Source organism: Aotus nancymaae, unplaced genomic scaffold, assembly GCF_030222135.1.
Source record: "Aotus nancymaae isolate 86718 unplaced genomic scaffold, 86718_ANA_hifiasm-v0.15.2.pri h1tg000008l, whole genome shotgun sequence".
Lineage (NCBI taxonomy): Eukaryota > Metazoa > Chordata > Mammalia > Primates > Aotidae > Aotus > Aotus nancymaae.
Window position 1 is genome coordinate 2,194,974 of NW_026988419.1, and position 13,441 is coordinate 2,208,414.

The following is a 13,441-nucleotide window of genomic DNA, read 5'->3' on the forward strand; positions in this document are numbered from 1 at the left end:
TTCACGGGATAGACGCACCCCAGTGTGTTGAAAAAATCACCTGTTGAAGGCAGTCTGGGCAGATTTCAGTTTTGGCTTTTATGAATAAAGCTGAACATTCGTGGGTAGGTTTTTGAGTAAGCATATGTTTTCATTCCTCTTGGATAAATGGCCAGCGCCGTGTGGTGGTTGCATGTGTAGTTTTTGGAGAAACTGCCAGCTTCTTTTGCAGATTGGCTGTGCCATTACGTGTCCACCAGCAAGCTGAGGAACTGAATTTTTCAGCATACTTGCCAGCGTCTGGTGGTGTAATATGTTTTATTTCAGCCATTCTGATAGCTGTGTAGTGGGAAGTTTCTTTAAATGCTCTTCTTACGATGACCTTAAGTGATCCTCAGCTACTATTCGCCCTGGTTTCCTAACTCATGCTTGTAATCCTAGCACTTCGGGAGGCGGAGGCAGGAGCATCCCTTGAGGTCAGGCTGGGCAACGTGGAGAGACAGCATCTTGACAAAAAATTTAAAAGTTACTCAGGTGTGGTGGTGCCAGCTATTTCAGAGGCTGAGGCAGGAGAATCACTTGAGCCCAGAAGTTCAAGGCTGCAGTGAGCATGTTGGAGCCACTGTACTACAGCCTAGGCGACACAGGGATACCCTGTCTCACAAAAGAAGGGGAAAAAAGAAAGAGAGAGACAGAGAGAAAGAAAACTGAGAGAGAAAGAAAAGAAAAATGTGGCGATCACCGTAGAAGAGACCACACTGGGTGGGGGCTGTTTCCCAGATCCCAGGCTGGCCATACCTAAAAGTCTACCCCTAGGGAGCTGGGGGGAAGTGGAGGAACCAACCGGAAAATCGTTCTGGATGTTGACCTGCGCACTTCCCGGGAGACAGCAATTCTGTCCTGGGTAAGCGTCCTAGAGAAATTTGGCACATGTCCCAGGAGGCAAGCACCAACGTGTACGAAGTGGCATTGTTTAAACGGCCAGACATCAGAAGAGCCCAAACGTTGATCGACAACAGAAAAGACGAAAGGTCAATTGCTTTATCATTGGAATACAATACAGCAATGGCGATAACCAGGCTTCTGTAACATCCAACAGATTACGTGAATCTCACAGACATAAAGCTGGACAAAGATGCAAATCACAAAAGAACACATAGGACAGAACACATCTTTCGTGTATGTTGTGGCGTGACCACAACTCCCAGCAGCCTCGACCTCCTGGGCTCAAGCGGTCCTCCCACATCAACCTCTTGAGTAGCTGGGACTACAGGTGGATACCCCTACATCCAACTAATTTTTTTGCATTTTTTGTAGAGTCAGGGTTTCATCATGTTGCCCAGGCTGGTCTCCAACTCCTTAGCTTAAGCGATCCTCTCACCTCAGTCTCCCAGCATGTAGGGATTACAGGCGAGAGCCACCTCGAGGGGCTGACCCTCCGTGTGTGTGTGTGTGTGTGTGTGTGTGTGTGTAACTTTCTTATAGTGCTGAACTATTTATGTTTGTTTATGCTGTGATATGATCAGATGATGTTCAGAAACAAGCAAGAAAAAAAAATGAGCCAAATCATTTTAGGACATGGGAAACCAAAACCAGAGTGCTCACAACATTTCAGCCACGGCGTGCGCATCAGACAAAATGTTCAGGCAGGTCTGCAGAACCAAAAGTGAATTCACCAGAAAAGGCTTGCCTCATGGACAGAAGATAAATTCTGTAGAAACCAGAGTCCTCAAATCACAAGGGCACCTTTACACTAGAAAGTGTTTGCCAAAAGCAAAGAAAAGGAAGGAAGGAAGGAAGGAGGGAGGGAGGGAGGGAGGGAGGGAGGCAAGGAAGGAAGGAAGGAAGGAAGGAAGCCAACATTTTTACTCCCAGGAGGGATGTAACGTCCTTTGTTTAAGGGAGCCTTATAATCAAATCAGATCCAGGATAAAGTAAAACGGAACTGACCAAAGGGAGGAAGTCTGAGTAGTCAAGGAGATTCACCAGAACAGAAAAGCAAATCCTCAAAAGGCAATCTGCAGAGGGCTCAGTCAACACTGCGTTCAATTCTAGGAGATGCTTATTCATCTAAGATGAATTCACTTCGGTCCCACTTCTGGCCCCACTATGTGATGGATACAGGAAGACTCTAAATAAAATGAACTTTTTTTGGGAATAGGTATTGCAAGGGGAATAAGCAGGCCATAGGAAACTATGTGCAAATTTAGGGAAGTGAAGGAAGACAAAGGTTTTAAGGAAAGAGGAGGAGGATCGCAGGTTTGTTTTGAGGTATTTATCCTTGGCTACAATAATCAAGGATATGAGTGGCAGCAGGCTGAGGCTGGATAGGCGGTTGCTGGGCAGATGTCCTTGCAGAAGTATTTTTTTGGTGAAAGTTTAGGATGGCAGGAAGGCCTTTGTGCAAGGTGGAACTGGGGCCTGGACCACTGGCATCACCCACTCACCCACAGCCTCGGCTTCCCTTTTGGAGACACTGCAGGGGAGCCAAGGAGTTGGGTTTCAGACCCCTCTTTATTGGCAGTCTGTGCAGCGTGACCAGAACTGTGTAGTCAGAGGCTTAACCCAAGTCACTCCCATAGGTGAAAACTGCTGTGCTGTGGTCAACTATGCATTGGTACCATGGGAGCTGCACTGGCAGCCCCAGGCCTGCTTCTGGCAGGGCTCTCCGTTGTTCTCCCTGGATCAGGGGCTGGGGGAAGGGGATGAGGCCAATCAGAAACCCAGACGCCCCGGGGCCTGGACGGGGTCGGGGGGAGGGGGGCGGGGGCGCGGTTCCCAGAAAGACCAGGAAGCTCCTTGGTGAAGGTGCGCTCTGCGCAGGCGCTATGGGGCAGCCCAGGCACTCAATCAGCACCCCATCATGCTTTAGGAAGAGTCCTCCCTGGGCAGTGCTCCAGGCTGTGGGCTGGGCCAAGACAGCCCCCAGCTGCGTAGCTCTAGCCCCTTTCTAGCCGGCTGGTGGGCAGTTCAGAGTGGGGACGCGGGATCCGAAGGGACCCCTTCCAGGAGGACCTGCTGCCCTCACTAGTCCCAGGACGAGGCTGGACGGGTTGCGCGGCAGCAGAGAAGGCGGCGGGCGCTGGGAGACAGCGGATGCCGGCGCAACTCTGCTCAGGCTCAGGCTCCTAGCGGACCTGCTAGGCTCGGTCCTGCTCAGGTGCGCACCTGCAGGGTAAACGGTGCCGAATCCCTGCAAAGGTCGCCTCCATCGCGTACTCCCGGTTTCTGCGTACTGCAGGCTGCGGCTGTGGCTGCGGCTCCCGGGCTCACCTCTCGGGCACCGGGAACTGCACCCCGCGGCTCCTGGACTCGGGGCTCATCCGAACAGCTCGCGCCCCGCGGGAGGTGAAACTTCACGTTTGGGTTCTGGGGAGAAACTTTGAAGCCAGGAATGGCTCGGGTCCGGGACACAGGAGGTGAGTTGGGGCGGGGCGCGGAGCCGGTCTCGGGATCTCCATCAGGGCGGTGCAGGGAGTGGGTTGTGTGTCCGCGACCCTGGGGCGTTGGCGCTGGCCCCTGGGGAAGGGACGGGTGGGCTGTCGGGCCACCGAGCAGAAAGAGCCAGCGAGTCGGGTTGAAGTCGTCGATCCTGCGCACTTCCGCAAGGACAAAGTTTGGTTCTTTGGCCGCTTTGTGGAGCGTCTGTGTGGGTCCCGCGCGGAGAGCTGAAAGTGCCGCATGGGACGCGCCCCTGACCACACAAACTCACTCCAGCCTCCGTGCCTTCCCCACCCCACCCGGCCTTGGCTGGGGCAGGTCGTGGACAAGAAAGGCGAAGGGAAGAGGGACGACCTTTCAGTGAAGGCCCACTACGTGTCAGGCCCCGTGCCCGACGCCTCCTGCTTCCCATAAGAGCCCTCTCAACCCAGCGACCCGCACGCGTGTGCAGGGAGGGGGACAGGGAAGAAGATTCCACTGTGTACGCGGGGGTGGTGGCGCCGCCGAGCTCTCCTTGTCCCTGGTATCCGCAGTGAATGAGGCCCGCGGCTGGGGCCTCTGCACCCAGGCCTGCGACTCTCCTTGCGGTGTCCAGGAGCCCCGTCGGGGTGCGGCGCCTCCTGAGCCTGACTGCTTTTCCCGCAGCTGCGGCCCCGGGGCCATGCGGAGGCCCACGAGGAGGCCGGCGGCCACGCGCATCCCGTAGCCCAGGTGGCCCAGGCAGCACCTGGGCCCGTTGGCGGCGGGCGGCGGCGCCTGTCCCGAGGGTGGTCCGGAGCGCAAGGCCTTCGCGAGCGCCGCTCGCTTCCTGGACGCTAACCTGGACGCCGGCATCGACCCCTGCCAGGACTTCTACTCGTTCGCCTGCGGCGGCTGGCTGCGGCGCCACGAGGACAAGCTCACCTATGGCACCATCGCGGCCAACGGCGAGCAGAGCTAGGAGCGCCTGCTGGCGCCGCCCAGCACTGGGTGAGTGCCTTCCTCCGCTAGTGCCCCGACCTGCGCGACATCCAGCGACCGAACCCGCGGCCCATGCTGGGGGTCATCGAAGACTGCGGGGGCTGGGACCTGGGCGGCACGGTGGAGCACCTGGGGGTCGCGGCGCGATGGGACCTCAACCGGCTGCTGTAAAAAGTGCCGGGCGTGGACAGCGCCGCCGCGCTCTTCTAGCTCACGGTCCGCCTGGGCGACGGGAACTCGTCATCCGCGTGCGTGCGCCCCGCCAGCGGCCACGGACCTGGGGCGCAGGGACCTTGCCCAGGGGTCTCTGCGCGCCGGAGGAGGTTGCACGAGAGGAGAGGAAGGGAAAGCGGGGCGGGGGGGGGGGAACGCATAGCGGCAGAGCGGGGGAGGAAGGCATAAGTCATTTATTTCCCTGGGGTAATTGCGGTGTTGAGCCGCCATTTCCCAGCCCTCTGGCAGGCAGTGGGGCGATGGGGCGGGGGGGGCGCACGATTATATATTCAGGCTTATGTACGAGGCATCTGAGGCCGAGGCGTGGAAAAATACTAAGGCACGGGCCGGGCGCGGTGGCTCACGCCTGTAATCCCAGCACTTTGGGAGGCCGAGGCGGGTGGATCACGAGGTCAAGAAATCGAGACCATCCTGGTCAACATGGTGAAACCGCGTCTCTACTAAAAATACAAAAAATTAGCTGGGCATGGTGGCGCGTGCCTGTAATCCCAGCTACTCAGGAGGCTGAGGCAGGAGAATTGCCTGAAACCAGGAGGCAGAGGTTGCAGTGAGCCGAGATCGCGCCATTGCACTCCAGCCTGGGTAACAAGAGCGAGACTCCGTCTCAAAAAAAAAAAAAAAAAAAGAAAGAAAGAAAGAAAAGAAAAATACTGAGGCACTATGTGTATGTTGTTTGTGCATGAGACTGTAACTCCTTGCCCTGAAAACGGGACAATGAGTAGAATGTGTCATAAGCAGCGCTGAAAACAGCCTCCTAAGAATGTGGTCTGAGTGCTTTCACAAGGCCTTATGTGCCTCATGACTCGACTGCCAAAAGCCATCTGGTGGATGTTCGTACTTTAACAAGCCCTGTCAATAAGTACTTGGCGGACGGATTTTGGGGCCACACTCTCTCAGAGGAGCTGCTCCCCGCCCCGCTCAGCTGCAACTGTCTGAGTACTTCATTCTCCGCGTTTACTGCAGCTACAAGCTGTGGTGGTGACCCCCTTGAAATTACCCATGGAGTAGGTTGACTCATCAACTTTCGTACGAAAAATACCAAAAATTAGCTGGGCGTGGTGGCGCCAGCCTGTAATCCTAGCTACTCAGAAGGCTGAGGCAGGAGAATCCCTTGAACCCGGAAGACGAAGATTGCAGTGAGCCGAGATCGCACCATTGCACTCCAGCCTGTGTGACGAGAGTGAAATTCCGTCTCAAAACAAAAACAAAAACAAACTCATGCTAAGGAAAGGGTATATTTTTGAGCAGAAGTTTGAAAATATTTTGACACTTGATTTTGGGGTCAACAATGTGTTGGACTCATAAACACTCATGCCTACACAGGAAAAGGAAGCTTGAGAACAGAATGATCTCATTTCAAAATAATCTGGTTTTTGTTTTGTTTTGTTTTGTTTCTTTGAGACAGAGTGTTACTGTTGTCACCAGGCTGGAGTGCAATGGTGCGATCTCAGCTCACTGCAACCTCCACCTCCCGGGTTCAAGTGATTCTCTTGTCTCAGCCTATAATCCCAACTAGCTGGGATTACAGGCGCGTGCCACCACACCTGGCTAATTTTCCTATTTGTAGTAGAGACGGGGATTTCACCATGTTGGCCAGGCTGGCCTGAAACTCATGACCTCAAGTGATCCGCCTGCTTCGGCCTCCCAAAGGGCTGGGATTACAGACGTGAGCCCCCATGCCAAGCCAGAATAATCTGTTTTTAAAACGTCTCCACTTTTAGAAAATAGAAGTCCGTGGGTGTGAGCGCTCATAAAAACATAAACATAGGCCGGGCGCGGTGGCTCAAGCCTGTAATCCCAGCACTTTGGGAGGCCGAGGCGGGTGGATCACGAGGTCAAGAGATCGAGACCATCCTGGTCAACATGGTGAAACCCCGTCTCTACTAATACAAAAAATTAGCTGGGCACGGTGGCGCGTGTCTGTAATCCCAGCTACTCAGGAGGCTGAGGCAGGAGAATTGCCTGAACCCAGGAGGCGGAGATTGCGGTGAGCCGAGATCGCGCCATTGCGCTCCAGCCTGGGTATCAAGAGCGAAACTCCGTCTCAAAAAAAAAAAAAAAAAAAAAAAAAAAAAAAAAAAACATAAACATAAACATGCAGCTCCTCCCCATGTGTTAGAAAGAGGAACTTCCCAACCACCTGACAACTGGGAAGATAGAAATATACCAGCTGGATTTTACCAGAACCTTTGCAAATTTGGTGAATGGAATGTAACAATGAGTATGATGATTTAGTAAGGCCAGGTAAAGGTGTCTACCTTCTGATCACCTCCCATATTTTTGTGACAGCCACTGAAACCTGGAATTGGGGAAAAAAAAAAAAAAAAGCTGTCCTGAGAGAGCCAGGTCCTCAAATGTGTGTGTGTGTATATATATTTATTCAGACAGGGTCTTGCTGTGCTGCCCAGGCTGGAGTGCGGTGGCGCAATCTTGTTTCACTGCAGCCTCCACCTCCCTGGGCTCGGTTGTTGTTTTTGTAGAGATGGGGTCTCACTATGTTGCCCAGGCTGTTCTCGAACTCCTGGACTCAAGTCATCCTACCCCTTCTTCCTGACAAACTTCTGAGATTGCAGGCGCTGAGCCACCGTGCCTGGCAAATAGATGTTTTACAATGTTAAATCAATTTTCATAAGCAAGGAAGTATTCAATCATGCTGCAGAGTTTGGCATAATCTTGGCTCACTGCAATCTCTGCCTCCCGGGTTCAAGTGATTCTCCTGCCTCAGCCTCCCAAGTAGCTGGGTGCCCACCACCATGCCTGACTAATTTTTGTAGTTTTAGTAGAGACCATGTTTTAGTTTAGAACAATTTTGGTTTCACCATGTTGGCCAGGCTGATCTCAAACTCCTGACCTCAGGTGATCCTCCCACTGCAGTCTCCTGAGTAGCTGGGACCACAGGCATGGGCAACCAGGCTTGGCTAATTTTTGTATTTTTTGTGATAGTGTAAAATTTGCTGGAATATGTGGTTGATTTCACCTTTAATTCTTTTCGGTTGGGCACGATGATGCACACCTGCAATCTCAGAACTTTGGGAGGCCAAGTTGGGCAGATGACCTGAGGTCAGGAATTGGAGACATGCCTGGCCAACATGGTGCAACCCCGTCTCTACTAAAAATACAAAAACTAGCCAGCTGTGGTGGCATGCGCCTGTAATCCCAGCTACTTGGGAGGCTGAAGCAGAATCACTTGAACCTTGGAGGTGGAGGTTGCAGTGAGCTGAGACCATACCATTGCCCTCCAGCCTGGTCAACAGAGAGTCTGCCTCAAATAAAAATCTTTTCAGTGTTTTCTTGGGGCAGATGCGGTACTAAGTACGGCTGTACTGGGATGGGTGCTCCAGAATGCTTTCAGAGAGAGGTCAGAAACACCTGGAGTCTGCTCCTTCCCCAGCTCTCACCGGGGCCTGCCACCACCCCTGTTCTCCACCCAAGACCAGACCCTTCTCCTGGCAGCAGCCAGAGTGCTCATTTCCCAGCCAGGGTGGGTCACAGCCCCCTCAAAGACATCCAACCACACCCCGCTACTCAGACTTCACAACCCCCCCCATACCTCCCACCCTCTTTGACCCCTCTGCCTACCCACCCTCTGATCCATTCGTTGGCCTCCCAGAGCACCTGCTGGCACTGCCTCAGGGCCTTTGCGCTGTTGTGTTGCCTCGCTTAAGCCCCTACTCTGTGCAGGTCTCCTGCTTAACCGTCTGCTCCTCAGCAGCCAGCCCTTCCTGGCCTGCGTTATCCAGCCCTCCAGACACCGTAGCCATTGGCACTCATTATTTTTCTCCTAGGAAGTAGCACTGGGATTACATTGTCTAACACTTCCATTTATTTATTTATTATTTATTTTGAGATGGAGTCTCACTCTGTTTCCCAGGCTGGAGTGCAGTGGCACAACCTCAGCTTACTGCAACCTTTGCTGCCTGGGTTCAAGCGATTCTCCTGCCTTGGCCTCCCAAGTAGCTGGGACTACAGGCACGTGCCACCACGCCTGGCTAATTTTTTGTGCTTTTAGTAGAGATGTGGTTTCACCATGTTATCCAGGATGGTGTTATCTCCTGACCTCGTGATCTGCCTGCCTCGGCCTCCTAAACTGCTGGGATTAAACACTTCCTTTTATTATTGCTTTGCCTGAACAGAACCCCCGGGGAGGCAGGGGAGTCTTCCTTGCCGAGAAATCTATGCCCAGCGTCCAGAGACCTGCAGAGGGACCTTGGGTTCTGGGCTGCTGCCCTGCCCCAGAGCTTCCCAGGAGCTTCTTGGATCTCAGTTGGGTGCTGAAATGGGCATCTGGGGTGTGGAACATCTGAGTAGTTGTGATTTGGGGTCCCTTGGAGGGGTGCAGGGGTGTGGAATTAGCCCAGTGGGGGCAGCCGAGGACTGTGTTAAAATCCCACTGGGGATCTCCAGCCCAGCAGCCTCCTTGACCAGCACAGCGGCTGGAAGCCACGCTTCTCCAGGCATCCTGATGCTCAAAGTTCTCAAGTTCCACAGGTGATTCAAGGACTGAAGCAGAGATCAGCGAGGTGCGGGGTCTGGGTGCTTCTTTTCCCCAGGAACAGAGCAGAGCCTGCCTGGTACTCATTGGGCTGTAGGTGGGGGCTGGATGGCATGAGCCCCCTCCTTTCCTGGGATGCAGGCAGCTGCAGAACACAACCAGCAGTCCCAGGGGTTGGGGCAGGGAGTCCGGGAGCAGCCAAGGGGCAGGTTTGGTGTCGGGCTCCGTCCCCAGGGTGCACGGGGAGGTGAAGGTTCCATGGCAAGACATCTGTGTGGGGACTCCAGAGGGGACAGCTCGGAATGGAGGCTGGCAGGACCACTGGAGGTGGGGAGCAGAACTCCGGGATGGGGAGGCAAGAGCCCCAGGGACAGGCCACTCAGGGAGTAGCGGCCACCCCCAGCAGCAGGATCCCAGCCAGCAGGGGAAGTGAAACGGGGACCGCGGCCGGCCCTGGGTGCGCCGCGTCGGTGGTGCCGGCAGGGGGCGCCAGGTCGCAGTCCTTGTAGGGCTCCAGGCAGGCGGCGAAGGCCATGACGTGCGCTATGAAGCTCTGCTCCTGCACGCCATGCACCAGGTGCGACTGCGGGCCGCGCGCGAACACCGCCACGTCCTCGCCTGCGTGAGTCTCTGCGTCCAGGGGCACTGCTGACTGCTGCCGGTACTCAGGGCTCCCTGTAGGAGGGTTCAGTTCCGGTAGGAGGGTTCAGTTCCAGGCAGACAGGAGGAGACCCCTTCCTGCCAGTCCCCCATCCTTGGCACCCTGGTCCCCCTGAGAGGGCCACCCCGCGGCACTCACCGCTCTGGTTCTCGGTAACATCCGGCCGGGCACCGTCTTTGAGCACATAGCCGGGACCGTTTCCATATAGGAGAGCCGTGTAGGCCTTCCCGTCCCGGGCCTTGCCGGGGGCCAGCCCTGCAGAGAGAGGGGTCCCGTGGTTGAGCTGAACACAGCTGTGGAAATGCCTCCCATGTTCTAGGCACCGCCACCTTTTGCTGGTCCGGAGCTTAGTCCTTGAGACCCTACAGGGCAGGTGCCAGCATTGCCTCTATTTGACGGAGGAGGAAACTGAGGCTCAGATTTCACCCACAAAATTTATGGGGCAGCACCTGCCTCTCTGCCCAGGCCTACCGTAGATGGAGCTCCCTCGCAAGGGGTAGCCACCAAAGGAGAAGACGTGGGAGTGGTCAGCGGTGACGAGGGTCAGCGTGTCCTCCTCGCTGGTGAGCTGGCCCGCCCTCTCAATGGTGTCGTCGAACATGATCGTCTCAGTCAGTGCCCGGTAAGCCCTGCTTTCATGATGACCATGGTCGATGCGGCCGCCTGCAGGAAGGCCAGAGCGGGGTGATGCTTGAACCTGCCCCTGCTCCACTCACTACTCCCACTACCCAAGGGGCCATCACACACCCTCGACAAAGAGGAAGAATCCTCGGGGGTTCCTGCTCAGCAGGTGTAGGGCGGCCTCCGTCATCTCCATCAGGGAGGGGTCTCGTGTGGATTCTCGGTGGATCTCATATTTCATGTCTCCGGGCTCAAAGAGACCTGTGGGACAAGGGGTCCTGTGGTGACTGGCAGGCTGGGGGTGGGAGGGTGCTGGCAGACCTGCACACAGGCTCGGAAGATGCCATCTGAGGCCATACGAGGGGTGCCAGGGCAGGAAGGGGGTCTTTACCCATGAGGTGGGTCACAGACGGGTCCAGGGAAGCCTGCATGAGCTCAGTGAGGTTCCACACATACCGGGCACCCTGCAGGGACACAGCCAGGCCTCAGCCCACAGCCCGGAGCCCCACACCCTTGCACTCCCCCTGCTGTGACCCCGCACCCACCAGCCCATCACCTGGTACTTGGCCAGCCATTCCTGCACCAGATTCTTCCCGTCCAGCCTGATTCCATTCTGGCTGGCATCACTTGGGTACTCAGGGTCTGGGGTCCCCGTGGGAAACATGTACTTTCGGCCTCCGCCCAGGATCACCTGGGCACAGAGGATGGGGCAGGTGGGTTTGGGGTCTGGCTGGCCCGGTGCCCCTTCCTCATGCACAGCCCTTGGCTTCCCTCCCCAGGGCTGTGGGAAGGGCCCCGCCTGTGCTGCACCTTCTACGTCTCCAACCTCCAGACCCTGCTGGCCCCATCAGGCTGTTGGTTGCCTGGATCTGAGCCTGTGTTCCCACCCTCCCCTCTGCCCAGCCCCAGCCCTTGGCCTTGGAGTCTCACGTCAATGTCCATGTTGGAGATGAGCTGCGTGGCGATGTCCTGGCAGCCCTCCTGGCGGGCCGAGGCAGGCATGTCAGCATCTGAGTACCAGTTGCGGTTCACCGTGTGTGCGTAGGTACCGGCTGGCGAGGCGTGCTGCACCCGTGTGGTGGTCACCACTCCCACTGACTTCCCTGAGGGTGACAGAGGTCAGGATATGCGACAGAGGTCTGTGACCTGGCCCTGACCCCACAGCGGGCCCCAGCTCACCTGCCTTCTTGGCCCGGTTCATCACGGAGACGACCTCGTTGCCGCGGGTCGTGTTGCACTGGTTAAAGCGGGCAGCTGCGCTCAAGCCGATGGTCTGGAAGTTGCCCTTGACCCCGCACAGGTAGGCCGTGGCTGTGGCTGCGCTGTCCGGCACATGCTTGTCTACACTGTATGTCTGGGGACAGAGACACTCTGGGCTCTTCTCTAGGGCAGACACCCAGACCCAGACCATGATCTCTGTCCTCTGGGATTGCAGCTGCCTCCAGCTCTTACTCCAGCCCCAGCAGTTCAGAGTCCCTCCTTCCTCCCGCCCTCCATAGCCAGGATTCCTCTTCTCCTCTTGGAAGACTCTGAGGTGGCCCAGGCCTCACCTTGGACAGAGCCACGTATGGGAAGCGGTCCATGGCCAGGGCCGTCTCTGGCCCCAGTTTGTCCTTCTTCTGCCCCTTTAGGATCCTGGCGGCTGTCACCGTAGACACCCCCATCCCTGAAGGAGCAGAAATGTGTGAGGCTTGGGCCCCAGGGCTGTCCTGGAACCACCGGCGGTCCGGGTGCCGGGGCTGTGAGGGCTGCGGGCTGGACAGCCTTGCTCACTCACCGTCGCCCAGGAAGAGGATGAGGTTCTTGGCGGCTGTGTGTGCGGGCTGCAGCTTCTTGGCGGCATCCAGGGCCTCGGCTGCCTGACGGTTCCAGAAGTCCGGGTTCTCCTCCTCAACTGGCCAGGGGGAGAGCAAAGATCAGGTCAGCCTGGGCTGGGGGTGCCCTGTGTGTAGGGGCAGCGGGGGGAGCCTCATTACCTGGGATGATGCCCAGGGAGAGCTGTAGCCTCAGGCCCAGCAGCAGCAGCAGCAGCCCCCAGGGTCCCTGCATGTCTGGAGGCAGCAGGAGAGCGGTGAGGCGGGAATACCGGGTATGGAGTAGGAGCTGCACTCCAGGCTGCCTGGGTTTAAATCCGGGAGAACTGTCCCGGTCCCTCCCCTTGTTGCCACCTTGACCCCGCCCAGCCTCTTAATTAAGCTACACTGTCTGAAGGGAGTGGCAGGGTGTGGCTGGGCTGGGCTGGGGTCCTGAGAAAGGCAGCTCAGGGTGGGACCAGGTGTCCCCCAGGGAAGGGAGGGGTGTTGGGTGCAGATGCCATCTCAGTGAGTGTGGTGTTCCTCCTGCAGCCAGGAGCCTGCCCCCCAACCCCTGCTCCTTGTGTTGTGTGGAACAAGACACCCTGTCACTCATTCATTCACCCATTGTTTCTGTATTTCCTGGGAGCTGGGGCCAGGCTCTGTTCTGGTGCCTAGAGGAAGGGAAGCTGGAGGCACATAGCCCGGGCTAGGGCCTGGGTTCAGCGTCCTGATGCCAGGAGCCTGGGCCATGCGGGAAAGGGCCTCTTGGGAGCCTTGCTGCCCTGGCACCCTCTTGCTCCGTCATCTGTCCCTAGCCTGGACGGGTGGGGCTGGCAGAAATCTGGGCCCAGAGCTCCAGGACTGTGGGCAGCTGTGGGGCCAATGGTGACAACACTGAGCGGGGCCACACCAGTCTCGCCCATTGCTCACATGTTGTGTGTGATTGTGTGTGTGTTTTCCTGGGTGCACTCACACTGATGTTTGGATGATGCAGGTGGGGTAGAGTCCAGCACCCCGGGCCAGCCAGGCCTGGGCTGCGTCTCCAGAGCAGCTTGTGCACTTGAGGTTGACCCCTGTTCCCTGCACAGGTAGACGGAGCTGGGGCGAGTCTGTTTTCCGTGGGCCCCGGGCACACCCAGAACTGTGGCCTCTCACGTGGGGCTCTGAGGTTTTGATAGCCTCAGGCTGACTTAGAAAGTATTTCTCCAGTTCACATATCCCCCCATCATTTTTTTTTCTTCCTGGTTTTTATTACTA

The 13,441-nt window shown here is 56.6% G+C and overlaps 1 protein-coding gene and 1 pseudogene across 1 annotated transcript; one reads left to right on the forward strand and one right to left on the reverse strand.

Annotated features, from left to right (window-relative positions):
* Window positions 1–4,081: 4,081 nt before the first annotated feature.
* LOC105704687 (endothelin-converting enzyme-like 1) lies at window positions 4,082–4,782 on the forward strand (annotated as a pseudogene).
* Window positions 4,783–9,485: 4,703 nt separating this feature from the next.
* LOC105704688 (alkaline phosphatase, germ cell type) lies at window positions 9,486–12,437 on the reverse strand. The gene is made up of 11 exons (XM_064372793.1): window positions 12,365–12,437; window positions 12,166–12,282; window positions 11,939–12,054; window positions 11,568–11,742; window positions 11,319–11,491; window positions 10,945–11,079; window positions 10,780–10,852; window positions 10,515–10,649; window positions 10,239–10,430; window positions 9,906–10,022; window positions 9,486–9,781 (listed from the first exon to the last, which is right to left on the reverse strand). Exons 1-11 carry the CDS (start codon window positions 12,435–12,437, stop codon window positions 9,486–9,488), a joined length of 1,602 nt encoding a protein of 533 aa, XP_064228863.1.
* Window positions 12,438–13,441: the final 1,004 nt, after the last annotated feature.

Excerpts from the sequence above, each read along its gene's own strand:
- LOC105704688 (XM_064372793.1), bottom strand. The coding sequence starts at position 12,437 with ATGCAGGGACCCTGGGGGCTGCTGCTGCTGCTGCTGGGCCTGAGGCTA. Across the intron at positions 11,492-11,567 it reads GAACCGGGCCAAGAAGGCAG|GGAAGTCAGTGGGAGTGGTG; the intron begins GTGAGCTGGGGC and ends TGTCACCCTCAG. Across the intron at positions 10,650-10,779 it reads GTCTGTGACCCACCTCATGG|GTCTCTTTGAGCCCGGAGAC; the intron begins GTAAAGACCCCC and ends CTTGTCCCACAG.